This window comes from Stomoxys calcitrans, chromosome 1 (genome assembly GCF_963082655.1).
Source record: "Stomoxys calcitrans chromosome 1, idStoCalc2.1, whole genome shotgun sequence".
Classification (NCBI taxonomy): domain Eukaryota; kingdom Metazoa; phylum Arthropoda; class Insecta; order Diptera; family Muscidae; genus Stomoxys; species Stomoxys calcitrans.
In genome coordinates this window covers 29441370-29465859 of record NC_081552.1, presented here as the reverse complement: position 1 = coordinate 29465859, position 24490 = coordinate 29441370, and the positions used below count along the sequence as shown (strand labels likewise).

General features: G+C 38.3%; 1 protein-coding gene across 4 annotated transcripts in view; it reads left to right on the top strand.

Annotated features, from left to right (window-relative positions):
* Positions 1–1091: 1091 nt before the first annotated feature.
* LOC106094180 (CD151 antigen) overlaps positions 1092–24490 on the top strand; it is a 55677-nt gene continuing 32278 nt past the window's right edge. The window contains exons 1-3 of one of the 4 annotated variants that reach the window (XM_059360812.1): positions 1092–1298; positions 15376–15694; positions 20252–20324. In XM_059360812.1, coding sequence (XP_059216795.1) covers positions 20319–20324 — 6 coding nt within the window. In that variant the 5' untranslated portion in view covers positions 1092–1298; positions 15376–15694; positions 20252–20318. The remainder of the gene's footprint in view (positions 1299–15375; positions 15695–20251; positions 20325–24490) is intronic. The other 3 variants (XM_059360814.1, XM_059360815.1, XM_059360813.1) reach the window with 3 other exon arrangements.

Sequence of the window (24490 nt, the reverse complement as noted above, 5' to 3'; positions counted from 1 at the left end):
CATAAGAGAATACCAGGAGCAAAATTTCAATCAAATCGGACAAAAATTGGGGCTTGTATGGGCTCAAGGATTCGAATCCCGGGATCGGTTTATATGGAAGCTATATCAGGCTATAGACCGATTTGGACTGAACTTGGCACAGTCATAACAGAATACTATAAGCAAAATTTTAGTCAAATCGAATAACAATCGCGGCTTGTAAGGGCTCATGAAGTAAACTGGGGAGATCGGTTTATATGGGAGCTATATCATGTTCTTGACCGATTTCGACCGTCCCTGGCACAATTGTTGCAAGTCATAAAAGAATACCAGGTGCAATATTTCATTCAAATCGGTCAAAAATTGCGGCTTGTGAGGGCTCAAAGAGTCAAATCCCGAGATCGGATTATATGGAAGCTACATCAGGTTATAGACCGATTTGGACCGTACTTGACATAGTTGTTGAAACTTAGCCCGCTTTTACTTGTTTTTTTTTTTTCTAAATTTTCGAATCTATGTTTTTGACAACATGTGCATGTACCCCAAGACTGAGTGTAAAGAAACTTGGCTTCAGTTCTTATTTGTGTAAGCCAATTCAAGTTAGAGGGCAGTTAAAATTCGATCTAACTGCAGTTACAGCACCTGTTTTTGGTAAATCGATTTTATTTAAAAGCCATATACATATGTACATGCATCTCAATGTTGCTCAATGTAGCCATTAACAAAAGTCCCCGTGAACCGACATTGTTTGAGCATCATCTCATTTCTACACACAACATTGTTTGTCATTCTTAAATTTGGTAGTTAAACATTGTTGCTCTGCCTCAAAACCAACCATGTTATGGGTGTAAACTTGGTGAGCGGGTGTAGACAACTTATAGAGAGTCCGAAATGTTTATAGTCATTCTCCGCTCCCACGTTATGATATGTAAGGTGAATATTTATGCTCTCTGTTGGTTTAAAGTGTGGGGAATATACCATGGGAGTGGGAGCTGGGGGGAATTTGATCAGAGATGTTTGTTTGTGTTTTTGGTTTTTAATTTTGACAAAGCCACTCATTGTTGGTAGGAATTTATAAAAAACCCCAGCACCAAACTGTTCCCAGTCTTAGTTGAACGACGGTATTGAACGACGAACGGTGGTTAACTACGAACGGTGTCTAAGCCACAGCACAAAACGTATGAATAAAATCGAACTCGGTAGAGCACAAGAAAACAAAAACAAAAATTAAAAAAAAAGAGAAAAATATATAAACGAAACGGACTATGGTTTAACCAAACGATTAACAAAGCGTCCACGTTTGATTAAAAGTAAAAGGTGTGAGTTTATCTATTTTTTAAGAAAACTAAAGAAAAAAATTGCCATATTAGTTGCCACAAAAGGAAAATATGTTGAATTGTAAGCAAAAAGTGGACTTAAAAAATGTGCTGGGCATTGCTGCTGCTACTGTTTTTGCGTTTCTGCTATTCAAAAAAAAAAAAAAACCCGCCTTTACTAATAGAAATAATTATGCAATAATAAGGTGTCATTGCTGTTGTTTTCCAACATGCTGTTGTTGCAGCTATTGCTGCTGTTGGCTGCTTGTGGGGGTTACTCTGACAGCCGAAACAAGTTTTTTTTCTTCAACTCATTGTTGTAACCCAGTTTTTGTTCAGTAGCGGTCTTCAATTATTAAATGGCTCAAAATATTACAAAAATACGTCAAATGTTAAGCAAGAAAAAAAAAACGAGCAAAGGAAAGAAAACATCAATTGGTCTTCAAAAAAAAACTGTAAACACATTTTAATTGCTTTTGATAGTTAAAACGTTTTGAAAACTAATTTAAACAAAAGTTAATGCAACAACAAAACTACAATTCAAAGCCAGAAAACTAAACAAGAAAAGCAAAGGAAACAACATGTGTGGACATTCTCTAAAATAAAATAAAAAAAAACAACAAATTCAAATCACTATATTACAGTGGGTACCCGAGAATTGTGATAAAATGAATAATGGTATAGAATAAAATGGGAATTTTCGACGAATCTCAAGATTGTTGATTTATTAGAAGATTTTTTTTTTTTTTTTTGATGGTGACAGCAGAAGTTGTATACTATTGGGTTGCCCAAAAAGTAATTGCGGATTTTTTAAAAGAAAGTAAATGCATTTTTAATAAAACTTAGAATGAACTTTAATCAAATATACTTTTTTTACACTTTTTTTCTAAAGCAAGCTAAAAGTAACAGCTGATAACTGACAGAAGAAAGAATGCAATTACAGAGTCACAAGCTGTGAAAAAATTTGTCAACGCCGACTATATGAAAAATCCGCAATTACTTTTTGGGCAACCCAATAGCATGCAGATTTCCTCCATATTGAATTTAGAATTCAAATTAAACTAGTAACAAGTAAAAACGTGCTAAGTTTGGACTGGCTGAATCTTGACTCAACTCAACACCATGGATTCAGCTAAAAATAGGCACAACATAAATTTAGTTGAAGGGCATAGTTTTACTCTACGTACCAAATTCCAACGCCAAACTCAGGCAATATATGGAAGCTATAACAGATAAATCACCTATTTGGACCGTACTTGGCACAATTGCTGGATGTTATAAAAAATTGCGGCTTCCATGTGCTCCCGACGTGAAATATGGGAGCTATATCCAAATCTGTGCCAAATTTCAAGCAAATGTCTTTATTCTTTTGACCGCTATTGTGATTTCTACAGACGTACGGACATGGTTATCCTGAACGACTCAGATTGTCAAGACGATCAAAAATATTGATACACTCAACCAAATTTTTTATTCAAAACGGCCAACATTTTTGCTAACACAGCAGTTTTTGTCTGCTTAACTTAACCCTTTTTCCCCAATTTCGGCAACGTCGGACAATAAATGCGCTTTTTATGGCCCCAAAACGTAAAACCGATCGATCGGACGATCTGAGCCAAATTGACGGAGGATGTTGAAGGGCCTAATACAACTCACTGTCCCAAATTTTCTCAAAATCGGGTAATAAATGTAGCTTTTATGGGCCTATGACCCTAAATCGGAGGATCGGTCTATATAGCAGCTATATCCAAATCTAAACCGATCTGGGGCAAATTGGAGGAGGATGTCGAAGGGCCTAACACAACACACTGTCCCGAATTTCAGCAAATTCCGATAATAAATGTGGCTTTTATGGGCCTAAGACCCTAAATCGGAGGATCGGTCTATATGGCAGCTATATCCAACTCTGGACCGATCTGGGCCAAATTGACGGAGGATGTCGAAGGCCCTAACATAACTCACTGTCCCAAATTTCAGCAAAATCGGATAATAAATGTGGCCTTTAATGGCCTAAGACCCTAAATCGGCGGATCGGTCTATATGGGGGCTATATCTAGATATAGTCCGATAATGCCCATCTTCGAACTTAACCTGCTTATGGACAAAAAAAGAACCTGTGGAAAATTTCAGCTCAATATGCCTATTTTTGAAGACTGTAGCGTGATTTCAACAGACAGACGGATGGACATGTCTAGATCGTCTTAGATTTTTACGCTGATCAAGCATATATATACTTTATAGGGTCGGAAATGGATATTTTGATGTGTTGCAAACGGAATGACAAAATGAATATACCCCCATCCGTCGGTGGTGGGTATAAAAAAAAATGTTATGCTTTTTTATACCCACCACCATAGGATAGGAAATATTGATCTAGATCGAACTAGCCATGTCCGTCCGTCAGTATGTCGGTTGACCGCGTAAAGCTAGCCGCTTAAAATTTTGCACTGATACTACGTATTGATGTAGGTCGTTGGGGATTTCAAATGTGCCATATCAGCTCAGATTTGGATATAGCTCCCATATAAACCGATATCCCGATTTGATTTCTTGAGCCCTAACAAGCCGTGATTTTTATCCGATTTGGTTGAAATTTTGCATATAGTGTTCTGCTTTGACTCTCAACAACTATGTTAAGCACGGTCCCTGGCGATCTATAGCCAGATATGGCTCCCATATTTTAGCAGAATCCACCACCTGGATTCCCAAGATTCGGCCCGGCCGAACTTAGCACGCTTTTACTTGTATTATGTTTGCCTGTTATCTGTTTTGATCAATTTAGGCATTTTTTTAGAAACTTTGTTGGAAGAGATGATTTTAATTTGTGGAATATTACTGAAAGAAGCTATCTGATTCATCCATTGGTATACATTTAGAACTGTGGCTGAACCCTCTCGCATTTTTTGTTATTGCTCTACTAATGTGCTTAAGTTCGGCCGGGCCGAACGTATCCAAAGTTCGGCCACCACCACGGGCATATATGTAAACACCTTTTCGTCGCAATTCGGGGAAAATTGGACAACTTATGCACCAAAATACGGCACGGACATTGAGTGGTCTACTAAATATAAGTCTGTTGAATTTTGCATTTCAAATTTCAACAAAATCGGGTAATAAATAAAGCTTTTATGAGCTTCAGACCCTTAATCGGCATATCGGTCTATATGACAGCTATATCCAAATACAGTCCGATTCGAACCATATTTGGGACGGATGTCGGGAGACATAAAACTACCCACTGTTTCAAATTTCATCGAAATCGGATAAAAAATAAAGTTTTTATGGACTTCAAACCCTTTATCGGCAGATCGGTCTATATGGCAGCTATATCTAAATATAGTCTGACCTCAATCATATTAAGCTTGCATATCGGGAGGCTCAAAACATCTCACTATTTCAAATTTCATCGAAATCGGATAAAACAAAAGCTTTTATGAGCTTCAGACCCTTAATCGGCAGATCGGTCTATATGACGGCTATATTTAAATATAGTCCGATCTTAACCATATTTGGGTCCTATGTTGGGAAGCCTAAAACTGCGCACCGTTTTAAATTTCAGCGAAATCGATTAAAAAATAAAGCTTTTATGGGCTTCAGACCCTTTATCTGCAGATCGGTCTATATGACAGCTATATCTAAATATAATCCGATCTGGACCATATTTAGGTCAGATATCGAGAGGCTTAAAACAATTCACTGTTTCAAATTTTAGCGAAATCGGGTAATAAATAAACGATTTTATGGGCTTCAGATCCTTTCTCGGTAATTCGGTATATATGGCAGCTATATCTAAATATAGTCTGATCTGAACCATTTTTGGGTCAGATGTAAGCTACTCACTGTTTCAAATTTCAGCGAAACCGTATAACAAATAAAGCATTTATGGGCATTAGAACCTTTATCGGCAGATCGGTCTATATAGCAACTATATCCAAATATGGCGTGTCTCAAAAAGACGTGTCTGTGCCAAATTTCAGCTTAATATCTAAATTTTGGAAGGCTACAGCCTTCATTGTGATTACAATAGACGGACGGACAGTCAAACGAACATCGTTAAATCGTTTTAGAATTTTACGATGATCCGAAAAAAATATATTCTTTGTAGGGTCGGAAATTGATATTCGATGTGTTGCAAACGTAATGACTGAATGAGTATACCCTTCTATCCTACGGTGGTGGGTATAAAAATATTATGCAAAGTGTACACTCAGTGGTGATTATAAACCACCACTGTGACACACATTTACATATGTGTTCTGTATTTTTCTTCTAACAACCCCTCTCATAATTAAGCAGCAGTCATTTTCAGCAAACAACAGACTTTTTAGCAGTATGCCTGCTACTCTGAAATTGCAGTACTACTGCTGTAATAGCAAATAGTAACTACTGCAACAATGGCAGCAACATTAAGTACTAATATTCAGCAGACAATGTTTGCTATTTTCAGCAAATTTTTTTCTATAAGTGCGTATACTTTACATAACCTTTTTATACCCACCACTATAGGAGGGGGGTATACTAATCTAGTCATTCCGTTTGTAACACCTCGAAATATGCGGCGAAGACCCCATAAAGTATATATATTCTTGATCGTATCCATGTTCTGAGCTATGATCTAGCTATGTACGTCTGTCCGTCCGTCCGTTGGTTGAACGCGCAAAGCTAACCGTTTGAAATTTTGCACAGATACTTAATATTGATTTAGGTCATTGGGGATTGCTAACGGGTTAGATCGGTTCAAATTTAGATATAGCTCCCATAGCAACCGATCTCCCAATTTGATTTCTTGAGCCACTTGAAGCCGCAATTTTTGTCCGACTTGGCTTAAAGTTTGCATGTAGTGTTCTAAAAACTATGTCAAGTAAGGTCCATATCGGACTATAACCTAATATAGCTCCCATCTAAACCAATGTACCGAATTTGACTTCTTGAGCTCTTACAAGCCTCAAGTTTAAGCTCAATGAAGTTTTGGAGAGAAGTTTTACATGGCATAGTACCTCACAAATGTTGCCAGCATTAGGAGGGGAAAATCACAGCTGACAATTTTTTCTGATGGTATTCGAACCCAAGCGTTCAGCGTCATAGGCGGACATGCTAATCTCTGCACTACGGTGGCCTTCATATAATGTCGATACTTCCACTAATTTTTTTCTTAAGATGGGCACCCTCTCACTAAAGGCGAATTTCTGTCGTAATCTGTAATCTCAGCTCAAATGTTTTTTTTTTTTTACAAGTAGAGCCGAGCATGTTATTGATGTTTATTGACCATTTTTATACCCACCACCGAAGGATGGGGGTATATTCATTTTGTCATTCCGTTTGCAACACATCGAAATATCCATTTCCGAACCTATAAAGTATATATATATATTCTTGATCAGCGTAAAAAGCTAAGACGATCTAGACATGTCCGTCCGTCTGTCTGTTGAAATCACGCTACAGTGTTTAAAAATTGAGATATTGAGCTGAAATTTTGCACAGATTCTTTTTTTGTGCATAAGCAGGTTAAGTTCGAAGATGGGCTATATCGGACTATATCTTGATATAGCCCCCATATAGACCGATCCGCCGATTTAGGGTCTTAGGCCCATAAAAGCCACATTTATTATCCGATTTTGCTGAAATTTGGGACAGTGAGTTGCGTTGGGCCCTTCGACATCCTTCGTCAATTTGGCTCAGATCGGTCCGAATTTGGATATAGCTGCCATATAGACCGATCCTCAGACTTAGGGTCTTAGGCCCATAAAAGCCACATTTTATATCCGATTTGGATGAAATTTGGCACAGAGAGTTGTGTTAGGCCCTTCAACATTCTTCGTCAATTTGGCCCAGATCGGTCCAGATTTGTATATAGCTGCCATATAGACCGATCCTCCGATTTATGGTCTTAGGCCCATAAAAGCCACATTTATTATCCGATTTTGCTGAAATTTGGGACAGTGAGTTGCGTTTAGCCCTTCGACATCCTTCGTCAATTTGGCCCAGATCGGTCCAAATTTGGATATAGCTGCCATATAGACCGATCCACAGATTTAGGGTCTTAGGCCCATAAAAGCCACATTTATTATCCGATTTTGCTGAAATTTGGGACAGTGAGTTGCGTTGAGCCCTTCGACATCCTTCGTCAATTTGGCCCAGATCGGTCCGAATTTGGATATAGCTGAAATATAGACCGATCCTCCGATTTATGGTCTTAGGCCCATAAAAGCCACATTTATTATCCGATTTTGCTGAAATTTGGGACAGTGATTAGCCTTAGACCCTTCGACATCTTTCTTCTATTTGGCCCTGATCGGTTCAGATTTGGATATAGCTGCCATATAGACCGATCTCTCGATTAAAGGTTTTGTCCGATGTCGCCGAAATTTGGGACAATGACTTGTGTTGGGCACTTCGATATTTGTCTTCAATTTGGCTCAGATCGGTCCAGACTTGGATATAGCTGCCATATAGACCGATCTCTCGGTTGAACAATGACTTGTACTTATAAGCATTTGGTCTAAATCGGATGATATCTATAGAGCTGCTATGGGGCATAAGGTATGCATTTTTCCCTGGATTTTGACGAAATGTGGTTCACATATATACCCGAGGTGGTGGGTATCCAAAGTTCGGCCCGGCCGAACTTAACACCTTCTTACTTGTTTTTTAATAGAAAGTTTTACATATTCTTAGTTATTTGAGTTTGAAAATCAAAAGTGGTGATTATTGGTTCATGCCGAACTTGGGAGCTCTTACCCTACGTATGTACATTCATACATACATTTTTTTTGTAAATTCTTTTTCATGGGAAATATGTGGCAGATACAGGTTTCGTTTTTATTTTCATCTAAACTTTTACTATTCTTTGTGCATTGTTTTGTTCGGATTTTCAAAATGCACAAAAAAACATAATTAAACTTGTTTCAATTCGTAACTGTTCGGTAACTTGGGAATGAGTGTAAATATTAAACGAATAAATTGTGAGACAAAAACAATAACAAAACGAGAAAAAAACTGGTCTACAACCAGAGCAACAACAACGACAATGATCGAGAATCAGAATTCTGTTACATGAATGGCATAGCGTGTTAATATTTCAGTTTTTGTGAGTGTGTGTGTGTGTGTGCGTGAGCGCATATGTAAAGTCTATTTATAATACAACACTGAGCGAGCCTCCTTCGGTTTGGTTTCATGGCTACAGCGGTGGGGGGCACAGTGGTTGATTTTGTAGAAAGTTGAGGCCACCGTAGCGCAGAGGTTAGCATGTCCTCCTATGACGCTGAACGCCTGGGTTCGAATCCAGGCGAGACCATCAGAAAAAATGTTCAGCGGTGGTTTTCCCCTCCTAATTCTGGCCACATTTGTGAGGTACGATGCCATGTAAAACTTCTCTTCAAAGAGGTGTCGCACTGCGGCACGCCGTTCGGACTCGGCTTTAAAACTTGCATCGCACTGCACTCATTGATATGTGAGAAGTTTGCCCGTCTTCTTTAGTGGAATGTTCATGGGCAAAATTTGTATTTTGTGATTTTATTACGTTTTTAATTAAACTTTAGGTCTCATTGAGGAAAATTCTCTATGATCAACATTGGAGTAGCTACGCTACGGAAAATGGGTTAGGTCCCAAACCTGTCACGGGATAGGTCCTCTGGTGATAGGGACCGGTCCCAGTTCTCGTCCCCTTGTATGGAAAATCCTATTAGTTTTATAAGGATTTGTCGCTCGGGGTGACGAATTGCCACCCTTCTAACACCGTAGGACAGGTTCTGGGACAGTTCGAAAAGGATGATGATTAAGGGAGATCACATTAGTAAGCAAATATATTTGAGGGATAAGCAATTTTTAACATACTCGGGGAGGATATTTATAACATAGAGCAATGGTCTTAATTTCAGCTAAATCAGGTAAAAATTTCCTATTAATGGGTGAAAGGTCTTCAATCGTGAGATCGAACTTTATGGGTGCTATGCCAAAAATGTTCCGATGGTGGCTTTTTATACCCTACACCATAGGATGGGGGTATACTAATTTCTTCATTCTGTTTGTAACTCCTCGAAATATTCGTCTAAGACCCCACAAAGTGTATATATTCTTGATCGTCGTGAAATTTTACGTCGATCTACCCATGTCCGTCCGTCTGTCCGTCGAAAGCACGCTAACTTTCGAAGAAGTAAAGCTAGACGCTTGAAATTTTACACAAATACTTTTTATTAGTGTAGCTTGGTTGGGATTGTAAATGGGATATTTCGGTCCACGTTTTGATATAACTGCCATATAAACCGAACTGGGATCTTGATTTCTTGAGCCGCTAAAGGGCAGAATTCTTATCCGATTTGACTGAAATTTTGCATGACGTGTTTTATTATGGTTTCCAACAACTGTGCTGAGTATGGTTGAAATCGGTTCATAACCTGATGTAGCTGTCATATAAACCTATCTGGGGTCTTGACTTCTTGAGCCACTAGAGGACTCAATCATTATCCTATTTGGCTGAAATTTTGCATGAGGTGTTTTGTTATGACTTTCAACAACTGTGCTAAAAATATTTCAAGTCGGTTCGTAACCTGATATAGCTGCCATACAAACCGATATGGGATCTTGACTTCTTGAGCCTCCAAAGGGCGCAAGTATTATCCGATTTGGCTGAAATTTTACACAATGATTTCTACTATTGTCTCCAATATTCAGTTCAATTATGGTCCGATATGAACTATAACTTGATATTGTTCCAATAACATAGCAATTATTTTCTTTTATACTTTGTTTGCCTAAAAAGAGTTACCGTGGCAAGAGCTCGATAAAAGCGATGCATGGTGGAGGGTATATAAGATTCGGCCCGGCCGAACTTAGCACGCTTTTACTTGTTGTGTTTAATTTCTGCAATAAATGCGGGTTTTATGGACCTGAGATCTTAAATCGGGAGATCAATATATAGAGGCTACATTAAGACAAATACCGATTTAGATCATATTCGGCAAGGAAATTTTACCGATTGAGACCATATTCGGCAAGGAAATTTTACCGATTTAGACCATATTCGGCAAGGAAATTTTACCGATTTAGACCATATTCGGCACGGATATCGGGGATCAAACTCAAATTATTGTCTAAATTTCAGCCTAATTAGGTAATAAATTCAGATTTAATAGGCTTTAGATCTTTAATCAGAAGATCGGTCGTTGTGGGGGCCAGGGACGTAGCCAGGGGCGGGCGCCCCCACCCCCAAAATAATTTTTTCGTGGCGAAATTTAAATAAAATATGTTCCAAAGGAAAAATTTCCCCAAAATATTCTCTAGAGACAAAATCTAGCTCAGGCCCGGGCCCCTCTTATATATTTTTCTAAACACAAAATATCAAAAAAAAAAAAAAAATTCCAAAGGAATTTTTGATAGTTTTGAAATTTTTTCCAAAGACAAAATTAAAATTTGTTTTATGAGATTTTTGACAATTTTTTTTTTAACAACAAACTTTCTTGAGAAATAATTTTCCCTCAAATTAAAAAAAAACTTAAATTTTTTAAGATACTTGCTGACCCGGGCCCGCTCCGCACAGCGGAGCCCATCGGACTCCCATATGATCTTTATTGGTCTACGAATTTAAGTTTGGATGTAACTCCATTCTTAAAATACTTTATTTCAGCCCGATATTCTCATGATATCTGATTTAGGGGTGTTTTCGGGGGTGAGGTGGTCCCCCAGACCCTTGGCCCTGAAAAATATCAGCATCGTGCTCTTCTCTCAAATACCATTTATTTAAACCCCATATTGCCATTGGTTTAAGGGGAGTTTACACGAAACAAATACATGGCTCCAAAATATTGTAGGTTATCAAATTCGTTTTCAAATCTCAAATACCTTTCATTTGAGCCATGTTGGCATGGTCGAAAAATATTTACCCTTTGGGGGGTGTTTTGGGGAAGGGGTGATGCCCTAAATACATGGTCCTATATTTGGATATCAAATTCGTATAGGTCCCGAAAGTGGGTATCAATTCTTACTCTGCCCCCCAATACCTTTCATTAAGCTCCACATTGACATGGTCGGTAAATAAGCCCGATTTAGCGGATTGGGGTGGTCTCCCAAACACTATGCCCGGAAAATATATCAGCAACGTGCTCTATTTTCATATATCTATATATCATTTATTTGAACCCCACCTTGCCATTGCTCTCAATATTGTATATCAAATTCGTTTTCTAATCTTATTTAAATTCCTCATTGCAAAAGTCGGAAAATATGTCCGGTTTGGGGTATTGGCCCTAAAAACTATAAATGTTTAGTACCACTCTCTTTAAGACCCAAATTGTCTTGATGAGCAAATACGTCCTATTTGGTGGTTGTTATGGTGGCAGGACGTCCCCTAGACAGTTGGTCCCTAATGTTAATATTAGATACGTGGTCTACTCCCAAATACCTTTAATTTGAGCCCCATATTGCCATGGTCGGCAAACATGGCCGGCTTGGGGGATGGGCGCCCACTCAGTGAGTTTGCCTTGAAAATATATATCGGATTCGTGTTCGTCTCTAAAAAAAACCCCCTTATTTGAGCCTCATATTGCAATAGTCAGCAAATACTTCCTATTTGGTTGGTGTTATGGGGGTGGGGTGGACAATGGACCCCTTGGACACTTTTTCCGAATATTGATATCAGATTGGTGCTTTACTCCCAAAGACCTTTCATTTGAGCCCCATATTGCTGTGGCCGTAAATTTGTCCCCTTTGGAGGATGTTGGGGATGATGGGGAGAGTCGGCCCCCCAAACACTTGGTCCATATTTGGATGTCAGATTCTACACTCAAATACCTTTTATGTAAGCCCCATATTCCCATGGTCAATATATAAGTCCTGTTTGGGGGGTGTTTTGGGAAAGTGGTGCACCCCCAGAAACGTGGTCCCACATTTGGATATTAGATTCGTATTCTACTCGCAAATGCCTATCATTTGAGTTCCATATTGCCATGGTCGGTAAATATATCCGATATAGGGGTGTTTTGGGGGTTGGGGTGGTTCCCCTGACATTCGGTCCTACAATTGGATATCAGATACGTTTTCTTATCCTAAATACCTTTCATTTGAGTCCCATATTGCTGTGATTGGTCTAAATATATGTTTGGTAGGTTTTAGGGTGGGGCGGTCCCCCTAGGTACCCCATCCGAAAATTGGATAGCAAATTTTTATTTTTAGGGTACTGTATGAGAGCACACAAAATTTCGCTTAAATCGCACCACCCATCTGCGAGATCTGGCGTTTCTGAAATTAGGGTAAGGGGGAGGGTCCGCTCCCCCTTCAGATATCAAAAAATTTGGTACCCTATTTTCACCACGTAATCATTATGCACCATCTGTGAAAATTTCAAGAAAATCGGTTCAGCGGTTTTGAGTCTATAAGGAACACGCAAACATACAAACAAACAAACACAAATTGATTTTTATACCCTCCACCATAGGATGGGGGGTATACTAATTTCGTCATTCTGTTTGTAGCTACTCGAAATATTCGTCTGAGACCCCATAAAGTATATATATTCTTGATCGTCGTGAAATTTTATGTCGATCTAGCCATGTCCGTCCGTCCGTCTGTCTGTCGAAAGCACGCTATTTTCCGAAGGAGTAAAGCTAGCCGCTTGAAATTTTGCACAAATACTTCTTATTAGTGTAGGTCGGTTGGTATTGTAAATGGACCATATCGGTCCATGTTTTGATATAGCTGCCATATAAACCGATCTTGGGTCTTGACTTCTTGAACCTCTAGAAGGCGCAAATCTTATTCGATTGGAATGAAATTTTGCACGACGTATTTTGCTATGATATCCAACAATTGTGCCAAGTATGGTTTAAATCGGTCCATAACCTGATGTAGCTGCCACATAACCGATCTTGGGTCTTGATTTCTTGAGCCTCTAGAGTGCGCAATTCTTATCCGATTTGAATAAAATTTTGCACGACGTGTTTTGTTATGATATCCAACAATTGTGCCAAGTATGGTTCAAATCGGCCCATAACCTGATATAGCTGCCATATAAACCGATCTTGGGTCTTGATTTCTTGAGCCTCTAGAGTGCGCAATTCTTATCCGATTAGAATGAAATTTTGCACGACGTGTTTTGGTATGATATCCAACAATTGTGCAAAGTATGGTTTAAATCGGTCCATAACCTGATATAGCTGTCATATAAACCGATCTTGGGTCATGACTTCATGAACCTCTAGAAGGCGCAAATCTTATCCTATTTGAATGAAATTTTGCACGACGTGTTTTGTTATTATATCCAACAACTGTGCCAAGTATGGTTCAAACCGGTTCATAATCTGGTATAGCTGTCATATAAACCCATCTCGGGTCTTGACTGTCATATAAACCGATCTTGGATCTTGACTTCTTGAGCCAAGTGATGGCGCAATTCTCATCCGATTTGGCTGAAATTTTGCATGAGGTGTTTTGTTATGACTTCCAATAATTGGGCTAAGTATGGCGTAAATCGATATAGAACCTGATATAGCTGCCATATAAACCGATCTGGGATCTTGACTTCTCGAACCTCTAGAGGGCGCTATTGTCACCCGATTTGGCTGAAATTTTGTACAAGGCCTTCTCTCATGGCCTTTAACATACGTGTCTAGTATGGTCTGAATCGATCAATAGCTTGATACAACTCCCATATAAACCTATCTCCCGATTTTGCTTCTTGAGCCCTTACAAGGCGCAATTCTTATACGAATGAACTGAAATATTACACAATGACTTCTACAATGTCAATCAGCATTCAATTATGGTCCGAATCGGACTATAACTTGATATAGCTCCAATAGGATAACAGTTCTTATTCAATATTCTATGTTTGTCTAAAAAGAGATACCGCGCATAGAACTCGACAAATGCGATCAATGGTGGAGGGTATATAAGATTCGGCCCGGCCGAACTTAGCACGCTCTTACTTGTTATATATAAGATATATATATCGCCCGATTTTAACTTCTGTAGTCACAGCAAACGCTTTTATTGATCAATCTTGCCAAAATTTTGCAAAACGGCTTTCTCGACAACTACCACAATATCTGAGAAGTTTGCTCGAAGTCGGTTTAGATTTAGATATAGCCAATAGCCAATATATATGTTCGTCCAATTTTGAGAAATATTGCAATAAAGTGCTCATTTTTAAACCAAATGTCTTGTTATTTGGCAGGATGGATTTTCTTATGACTCTCGACATTACTGGTGAGTTTTATTGAAATCAGTCCAGATTTAGATATAGCTCTGATATATGTATATCGCCCGATGTTCACTCCAAGAACCACTGCAAGCGCATTTTGCACAACGCCTTCCTCGACGAATACCACAATATCTGAGAAGTTTGCTCGAAATCGGTTCTGATTTAGATATAACACCCTTATATATGTTCGTCAGTTTTTGGGTAATTTGCAATAATGTTGGAATTTTTCAACCGTAGTTATTACAATTTGAACATATTTGCTCGAATCTCGATGGGGATTGTTTAATAACCCATCTTTAATAAAACATCCTCCAAAGTCCATTAAAATTGATTCACAATTGGATATAGCTCCTATAGTGTACTTATAGGGTATTATACTTTAATCGGCTATGACAGAACATTTGTTCCACTAGCCGAACTGCCCTTTCCCTACTGGTTTAATAGATGAATTTGGTACATTTGGTTGTGATTTTTTGAATTTTTCACATAAGGTGGTTAATATATATATATCCGAGGTGGTAGGTATCTAAAGTTTGGACCGTCCGAACTTTATGCATTTTTACGTGTTATTATCTGTTATCGCACGATATGGCTAACTATTCAATACAATATTCTGTCTAGAACATTTGACTTGTATTGGATAGGACTAAAATAAAAAACAGCACACATTTACTGATGATGATGTGATATTATATCGTATTTCCCTTTGATTAAGCATTAGTCACTGTGCAACACCTGTAGCTTGTAGGGCCATGACTTGTATTTATTTCTCATTAATATTTCTAACAACAACAAAATCTATGATAGAATACAACTTTGTTTTTTCTATAACATTAATATCATATAAAATATCTAATTTTATACCAATTTTTTTTTATTCTATTTTAGTGTTTATCTCCAATCTTGTTCTATGCTGATCTGGACTAAGTGTTACTTGTGTGAGTGAATGTTTGAATAGAATTGTTTGTGTCCATGTCAAATTCCCAGTGAGTCTTGGCGATTGCAATTCAACAATTCGTTGCAATAAACCACCTCTTTGGCCTTTCCCCTCCCGCAAATCACTTTGGCTATACAGAGTGACTTGAAAGTGTCATTAGTTTGCATCATTGCATTGGTTGCCTTGCCCCCTTGCCGTTTGTGATCTATCGAAACAGCCGCCAAAATTGGTCGCCTTACGAAAACATCATTTATTGTAAGTGACCTCAGGGTAAGTGAACGGTCGTGCTATATCGACAATATGTAGGCACATAGAATTGAGTGAAATTATTTTATGTCTTAATAATGAATTGTTTTTATCTATTCATTGCGATATTATGGTCATTAGTTTAGTTTAAACAGTTGCTAAGTGTAGTTGAATGGAAATATAACAGTGATAGTTTCTGCTTTATTCAATGACCTTAGTGAAAAGAAATTTTCTACAATTTTTGCAAAAATATGGGTCCAAACGTACTTAACAACGCATGAGATGACATTGAATAAGCCAACTAAGTTGTAGACCTCATCTACACAACAAGTGCTTAATATTTTGAATAGCATTCTGCAGTAAGCAATTGCTTATATAAATATTTATTTTGCTCCTTTTTTTCAATTTCTAACAATAGCTTAACAACAATAAGGTGAAATATTTATTCTCCACGACCTACCGGTGTACGTAGATCTTGATGAATAATTTGGATAATCCTTTAAAGTTTTTTGTTATACCTTAAGCACAATGGTTTCTTTGTATACTCTTGAAAAACAAATGGTAGCATCATGGCGTATTGGTATTCCTTAGCAATACATTTCAAATTTAAGATTTGAATGTCATTGGCATGTCTCAGCCAATGCCCGAGATATTTATGTTAATTGCGGAAATATTGGTTGGTAATTTGTTCTTTCAGATAGACAAACCACAATTTTGTGCGAAGTTTTTTATCTCTTATAGATTTAACAAAATTTTGCGACACACAGTAGTCCTAAGCTAAAATTTTGTGAAGATTACTCCGTAATTTTTGATCTATTAATATAAGAATTTCCATATGTTTTAGTCATTTGTAAATGAGTACAAAGGCTTTCAGAGGGAATTTGCCTTTGTTGTTTGCCTAAATCTCTAATAATCTGTTATAGATTTAACAAAATTTTGCGACACACAGTAGCCCTAAGCTAAAATTTTGTGAAGATTACTCCGTAATTTTTGATCTATTAATATAAGAATTTCCATATGTTTTAGTCATTTGTAAAGGAGTACAAAGGCTTTCAGAGGGAATTTGCCTTTGTTGTTTGCCTAAATCTCTAATAATGTACCATGTATGGACACCTAACAACTTTTCACCTTTGTAACACACCTGTACCGATTTATATGATATTGCGAATTTTGGGAACCCATTACCATGGATTCTGCTTTATTTATACAAAACTAGCTGGCCCGGGCCCGCTCCGCTGCGCCTTTTTATACCCTCCACCATAAGATGGGGGGTATACTAATTTCGTCATTCTGTTTGTAACTACTCGAAATATTCGTCTGAGACCCCATAAAGTATATAAAGAGTGATTTGTTAAGAGCTTGATAACTTTTTTTTAAAAAAAAACGCATAAAATTTGCAAAATCTCATCGGTTCTTTATTTGAAACGTTAGATTGGTCCATGACATTTACTTTTTGAAGATAATTTCATTTAAATGTTGACCGCGGCTGCGTCTTAGGTGGTCCATTCGGAAAGTCCAATTTTGGGCAACTTTTTCGAGCATTTCGGCCGGAATAGCCCGAATTTCTTCGGAAATGTTGTCTTCCAAAGCTGGAATAGTTGCTGGCTTATTTCTGTAGACTTTAGACTTGACGTAGCCCCACAAAAAATAGTCTAAAGGCGTCAAATCGCATGATCTTGGTGGCCAACTTACCGGTCCATTTCTTGAGATGAATTGTTCTCCAAAGTTTTCCCTCAAAATGGCCAGAGAATCGCGAGCTGTGTGGCATGTAGCGCCATCTTGTTGAAACTACATGTCAACCAAGTTCAGTTCTTCCATTTTTGGCAACAAAAAGTTTGTTAGCATCGAACGATAGCGATCGCCATTCACCGTAACGTTGCGTCCAACAGCATCTTTGAAAAAATACGGTCCAATGATTCCACCAGCGTACAAACCACACCAAACAGTGCATTTTTCGGGATGCATGGGCAGTTCTTGAACGGCTTCTGGTTGCTCTTCACTCCAAATGCGGCAATTTTGCTTATTTACGTAGCCATTCAACTAGAAATGAGCTGAACAAAATTTGTCGATAAAAAAGCGGATTTTCTGCCAACTTTTCTAGGGCCCATTCACTGAAAATTCGACGTTGTGGCAGATCGTTCGGCTTCAGTTCTTGCACGAGCTGTATTTTATACGGTTTTACACCAAGATCTTTGCGTAAAATCTTCCATGTGGTCGAATAACACAAACCCAATTGCTGCGAACGGCGACGAATCGACATTTCACGGTCTTCAGCAACACTCTCAGAAACAGACGCAATATTCTCTTCTGTACGCACTGTACGCATTCGTGTGGTTGGTTTAATGTCCAATAAAGTAAACTGAATGCGAAACTTGGTCACAATCGCATTAATTGTTTGCTCACTTGGTCGATTATGTAGACCATAAATCGGACGTAAAGCGCGAAACACATTTCGAACCGAACACTGATTTTGGTAATAAAATTCAATGATTTGCAAGCGTTGCTCGTTAGTAAGTCTATTCATGATGAAATGTCAAAGCATACTGAGCATCTTTCTCTTTGACACCATGTCTGAAATCCCACGTGATCTGTCAAATACTAATGCATGAAAATCCTAACCTCAAAAAAATCACCCTTTATATTCTAGATCGTCGTGACATTTTATGTCGATCTAGCCATGTCCGTCCGTCTGTCTGTCGAAAGCGCGCTAACTTCCGAAGGAGTAAAGCTAGCCGCTTGTAGTTTTGCACAAATACATCTTATTAGTGTAGGTCGGTTGGTATTGTAAATGGGCCATATCGGTCCATGTTTTGATATAGCTGCCATATAAACCGATCTTGGGTCTTGACTTCTTGAGCCTCTAGAGTGCGCAATTCTTATCCGATTTGAATGAAATTTTGCGCGACGTGTTTTGTTATTATATCCAACAACTGTCCCAAGTATGGTTCAAATCGGTTCATAACCTGATATAGCTGCCATATAAACCGATCTTGGGTCTTGACTTCCTGAGCCTCTATAGTGCGCAATTCTTATCCGATTGGAATGAAATTTTGCACGACGTGTTTTGTTATGATATCCAATAGCTGTGCCAAGTGTGGTTCAAATCGGTCTATAACCTGATATAGCTGCCATATAAACCGATCTTGGGTCTTGACTTCTTGAGCCCCTAGAGGGCGCAATTCTTAACCGATTTTATTAAAATTTTGCACGTAGTGTTTTGGTATCGCTTCCAACAACTACGCTAAGTATGGTTCAAATCGGTTCATATTTTGATATAGCCGCCATATAACCGATCTGGGGTCTTGACTTCTTGAGCCTCTAGAAGGCGTCCGATTTAACTGAAATTTTGCACGTAGTGTTTTGGAATTACTTTCAACAACTGTGTTAAGTATGATTCAAATTAGTTCATAATCTGGTATAGGTGTCATATAAACCGATCTTGGATCTTGACTTCTTGAGCCAATTGAGGGCGCAATTCTCATCCGATTTGGCTGAAATTTTGCATGAGGTGTTTTGTTATGACTTCCAATAACTGTGCCAAGTATGGCGTAAATCGATGTAGAACCTGATATAGCTGCCATATAAACCGATCTGAGATCTTGACTTCTTGAACCTCTAGAGGGCGCAATTCTCATCCGATATGGCTGAAATTTTGTACAAGGGCTTCTCTCGTGACCTTCAACATACGTGTCTAGTATGGTCTGAATCGATCAATAGCTTGATACAACTCCCTTATAAACCTATCTCCCGATTTTGCTTCTTGAACCCTTACAAGGCGCAATTCTTATCCGAATGAACTGAAATATTACACAATGACTTTTACAATGTCAATCAGCATTCATTTATAGTCCGAATCGGACTATAACTTGATATAGCTCCAATAGTATAATAGTTCTTATTCAATATTCTATGTTTGTCTAAAAAGAGATACCGCGCATAGAACTCCACAAATACGATCAATGGTGGAGGGTATATAAGATTCGGCCGGCCGAACTTGGCACGCTCTTACTTGTTATGTATAAGATATTATGGGGTCGCAGATCAATATTTCGAGGTGTTACAAATGGAATGACTAGATAAGTATACCCCCACCGTAGCGCAGAGGTAAGCATGTCCGCCTAAGCACTCCGCCTATGACGCGGTGGCCATCCCCTCCTAATGCTGGCGATATTTGTAAGGTACTTTGCCTTGAAAAAATTTCTCCCAAAGAGATGTGGGAGTCCGTTCGGACTCGGCTATAAAAAGGAGGGTCCCTTATCAGTGAGCTTAGAATTGAATCGGACAGCACTTATTGATTTGTGAGAAGTTTGCCCCAGGTCCCTAATGGAATGTTCATGAGCAAATATGCATTTGCATCCTTTGGTGGTGGGAATAACACTTTTTCGACATTCAATATTTCAAGCAACTAAATATTCTTATAGTTTGTTTCACAGAATCTAAACACCTCCAGCAGGATTTGATGAATGTGCTGTGTGTGTGTGTATTACTCTCGAATTAGTTCTATATCTGTATGCTTACGTATATCAAATCGATTGGCAATAGTTGATTAAATGATTATTTGCATTTTTGCATTCATTTCAGACATTATCGATATATTTTGGGTTTTTTTGTATTTAACACTTAAATACACGTACTCGCACATACACACATGCAGGTATTTTTGTACATATTTTATAATAAATTTCTACCTGTCAAAATATCCAATATCTCTGTAAAAGCATTTAATTAATTGCCACAGCTAAAGGTATTTAAATGTATGCACCTTTGTTTTGCTATTGTATGCCAAATAATGGTGGGTTTCCCTATGCGAGTAACAGCGAGTGTCAGTGTTACATTGAGTTGATGGATTGCTTTTGCAGATTTATAACCATTCGGATGGAATTCGAGAAATGCAAATCTATGAACCCACATGACATATGGTTACAACCATTTAGTTAAAGAGCTGTGTAGAACTATTGGGTTGCCCAAAAAATAATTGCGGATTTTTCATATAGTCGGCGTTGACAAATCTTTTCACAGCTTGTGACTCTGTAATTGCATTCTTTCTTCTGTCAGTTATCAGCTGTCACTTTTAACTTGCTTTAGAAAAAAAGTGTAAAAAAAGTATATTTGATTAAAGTTCATTCTAAGTTGTATTAAAAATGCATTTACTTTCTTTTAAAAAAATCCGCAATTACTTTTTGGGCAACCGAATATTTGTGAGAAATTTTTGAGAGATTCCAAAACAAAAACACTGTATACTACATATTTATGCTACAAGTTTTGATTGAGTGTTATTGGTCTTTTAGTAGTTATATCTAAAAATAAACCGATCTGAACTGTATACCACACGGATGTCGAAAAGCATAACATAAGTCAGTGTGTCAAATTTCAGTGCAATCGGATTAAAAATGCGCCTTTTATGGGGCCAAGACTTTAAATCGAGAGATCAGTTTATATGGCAGCTATATGCACATCTTGATCGATCTAGACCAAATTGCAGAAACATGTGGAGGGGCTTAACTTAACTCTTTGTCCCAAATTTCGGCAACATCGGACAATAAATGCGCTTTTTATGGCCCTAAAATCTAAAACCGAGATATCGGTCTATATGGCAGCTATATCCAAATCTGGACCGATCTGAGCCAAATTGACGGAGGATATTGAAGGGCCTAATACAACTCACCGTCCCAAATTTTCTGAAAATCGGATAATAAATGTGGCTTTTATGGGCCTAAGACCCTAAATTGGAGAATCGGTGTATATGGCAGCTATATCCAAATCTGAACCGATCTGAGCCATATTGACGGACGATGTCGAAGGGCCTAACACAACTCACTGTCCCAAATTTCAGCAAAATCGGATTATAAATGTAGCTTTTATGGGACTATGACCCTAAATCGGAGGATCGGTCTATATGGCAGCTATATCCAAATCTAAACCGATCTGAGCAGTATTGACGGAGGACGTCGAAGGGCCTAAGACAACTCACTGTCCCAAATTTCAGCAAAATTGGGTAATAAATGTAGCTTTTATGGGCCCAAGACCTTAAATCGGAGGATCGGTCTATATGGCAGCTATATCCAAATCTAAACCGATCTGAATCATATTGACGGAGAATGTCGAACGGCCTAAGACAACTCACTGTCCCGAATTTCAGCAAAATCCGATAATAAAAGTGGCTTTTGTGGGCCTAAGACCCTAAATCGGAGGATCGGTCTATATGGCAGCTATATCAAAATCTAAACCGATCTGAGCCATATTGACAAAGGATGTCGAAGGGCCTAAGGCAACTCACTGTCCCGAATTTCAGCAAAATCGGATAATAAATGTGGCTTTTATGGGCCTAAGACCCTAAATTAGGGGTCGGTCTATATGGCAGCTATATCCAAATCTGGACCGATCTAGGCCAAATTGACGGAGGATATCGAAGGACCTAAGGCAACTCACTGTCCCGAATTTCAGCAAAATCGGATAATAAATGTGGCTTTTATGGGCCTAAGACCCTAAATCGGCGGATCGTTCTATATGGGGGCTATATCAAGATATAGTCCGATATAACCCATCTTCGAACTTGACCTGCTTATGGACAAAAAAAGAACCTGTGCAAAATTTCAGCTCAATATCTCTATTTTTGAAGACTGTAGCGTGATTTCAACAGACAGACGGACGGACATGTCTAGATCGTCTTAGATTTTTACGCTGATCAAGAATATATATACTTTATAGGGTCGGAAATGAATATTTCGATGTGTTGCAAACGGAATGACAAAATTAATATACCCCCATCCGTCGGTGGTGGGTATAAAAACAAAAAAACATTTTTTAGGCAAGGCAGAAAATGTGTTTTTGCTTTGTAAAAGCATTTGTTTGGTTTTCTAAATCGCGATTTCGTTCGGCGCCACCAAACTCATCAGTACGATGAGTTGGATGCCTTCATTTGTTAGCAATATATGAGATGGAGTAATTTTCTTTCTTGCTGCACTACACCAAAAGAGGAATACTCTTAAGAACATAGCTTCAACCTTCACGCAAGCAAAACACCTAAAGGAAATGTTCAACAAGTAAACTTCTATTGTGAACAATGTTAGATTTTGTTTACGACAAAAGTAAAGTTTTATACCCACAAGCACAGGATGGGGATATACTAGTCTTGTCATTCCGTTTGTAACACCTCGAAATATTTGTCTAACACCCCATAAAGTATATATATTCTTGATCGTCTCGACGATCTGAGTCGATCGGGACATGTCCGTCCGTCCGCCCAGCCGTCTGTCGAAATCACAACAGCGGTCTATAACCCGATATAGCTCCCATATAAACCGATTACCCGATTTGACTTCTTGAGCCCCTACAAGCCTCAAAATTTGTCCGATATGGCTGAAATTTTGCTTTGTTCTGTTATGACTTCCAATAACTGCGCCGAGTACGGTCTAAATTGGTTTAAAACCTGATATAGCTCCCATATAAAACGATCTCCCGATTTGACTTCTTGAGCCCCTGGATGCCGCAATTTTCGTCCAATTTGGTTGAATTTTGCATGTTGTATTCCAACAACTGTACCAAGTATGATTCAAATCGGTCTATAACCTGATATAGCTCCCATATAGATGCTCAACAAATCAAGATTGAAGATCGTTCATATGGCAGCTATATCAGGTTATGGACCGATTTGAACCATACTTGGAACAGTTGTTGGAATACAACATGCTAAATCGGTTTTATATGGGAGCTATATCAGGTTATAAATCGAATTGAACCGTATTTGGCACAGTAAGAGAATACCACATGCAATATTTCAGCAAATCGGACAAAAATTGTGGCGTGTAAGGGCTGAAGAAGTCAAATCGAGAGATCGGATTATATGGGAGCTATATCTGGTTATAGACTGATTTAGACCGTACTTGGAACAGTTGTTGGAATACAACAAGCAAAATTTCATTCAAATTGGACAAAAATTGCTGCTTGTAAGGGCTCAAAAATTCAAATCGTGAGATCGGTTTATATGGGAGCTATATAATTTTATATAGCTATAAAGGAACACTTCATGCTCAATTTCAGCGAAATCGGACAAAAATTGCGGCTTCCAGGGGCTCAAGTAGTCAAATCGAGAGATCGGTTTATATGGGAGCTATACCAAGTTATGCACCGATTCGAAATGTATTCGGCTCAAAACACCTCTTGCAGCCAAATTTCAGCCAAATCGGATAGATATTGCACTCTCTAGAGACTCAAGAAGTCAATACCCCAGATCGGTCTATACGACAGCTGTATTAAAACATGGACCGATATGGCCCATTTACAATCTCAACCGACCTACACTAATAAGAAGTATTTGTGCAAAATTTCAAGCGGCTAGCTTTACTCATTCGAAAGTGTGCTTCCGACAGACAGACAGACGGGCGGACAGGCCTAGATCAACTTAAAATATCATGACAATCAAGAATTTATATACTTTAGGGGTTCTTAGACGAATATATCGAGGAGTTACAAACATAATGACGAAATTAGTATACCCTCATCCTATGGTGGAGGGTGCGGATGTCAATCTTCCCCAATCCTCTATGGATATACAGCGAAGCCAGCAATCGGCTTATCCACCACCAAAGGATGGGGGTATATTCATTTTGTCATTTCGTTTGCAACACATCGAAATATCCATTTCCGACCGTATAAGGTATATATAAGTTGCCCAAAAAGTAATTGCGGATTTTTTAAAAGAAAGTAAATGCATTTTTAATAAAAGTTAGAATGAACTTTAAACAAATATACTTTTTATACACTTTTTTTCTAAAGCAAGCTAAAAGTAACAGCTGGTAACTGACAGAAGAAAGAATGCAA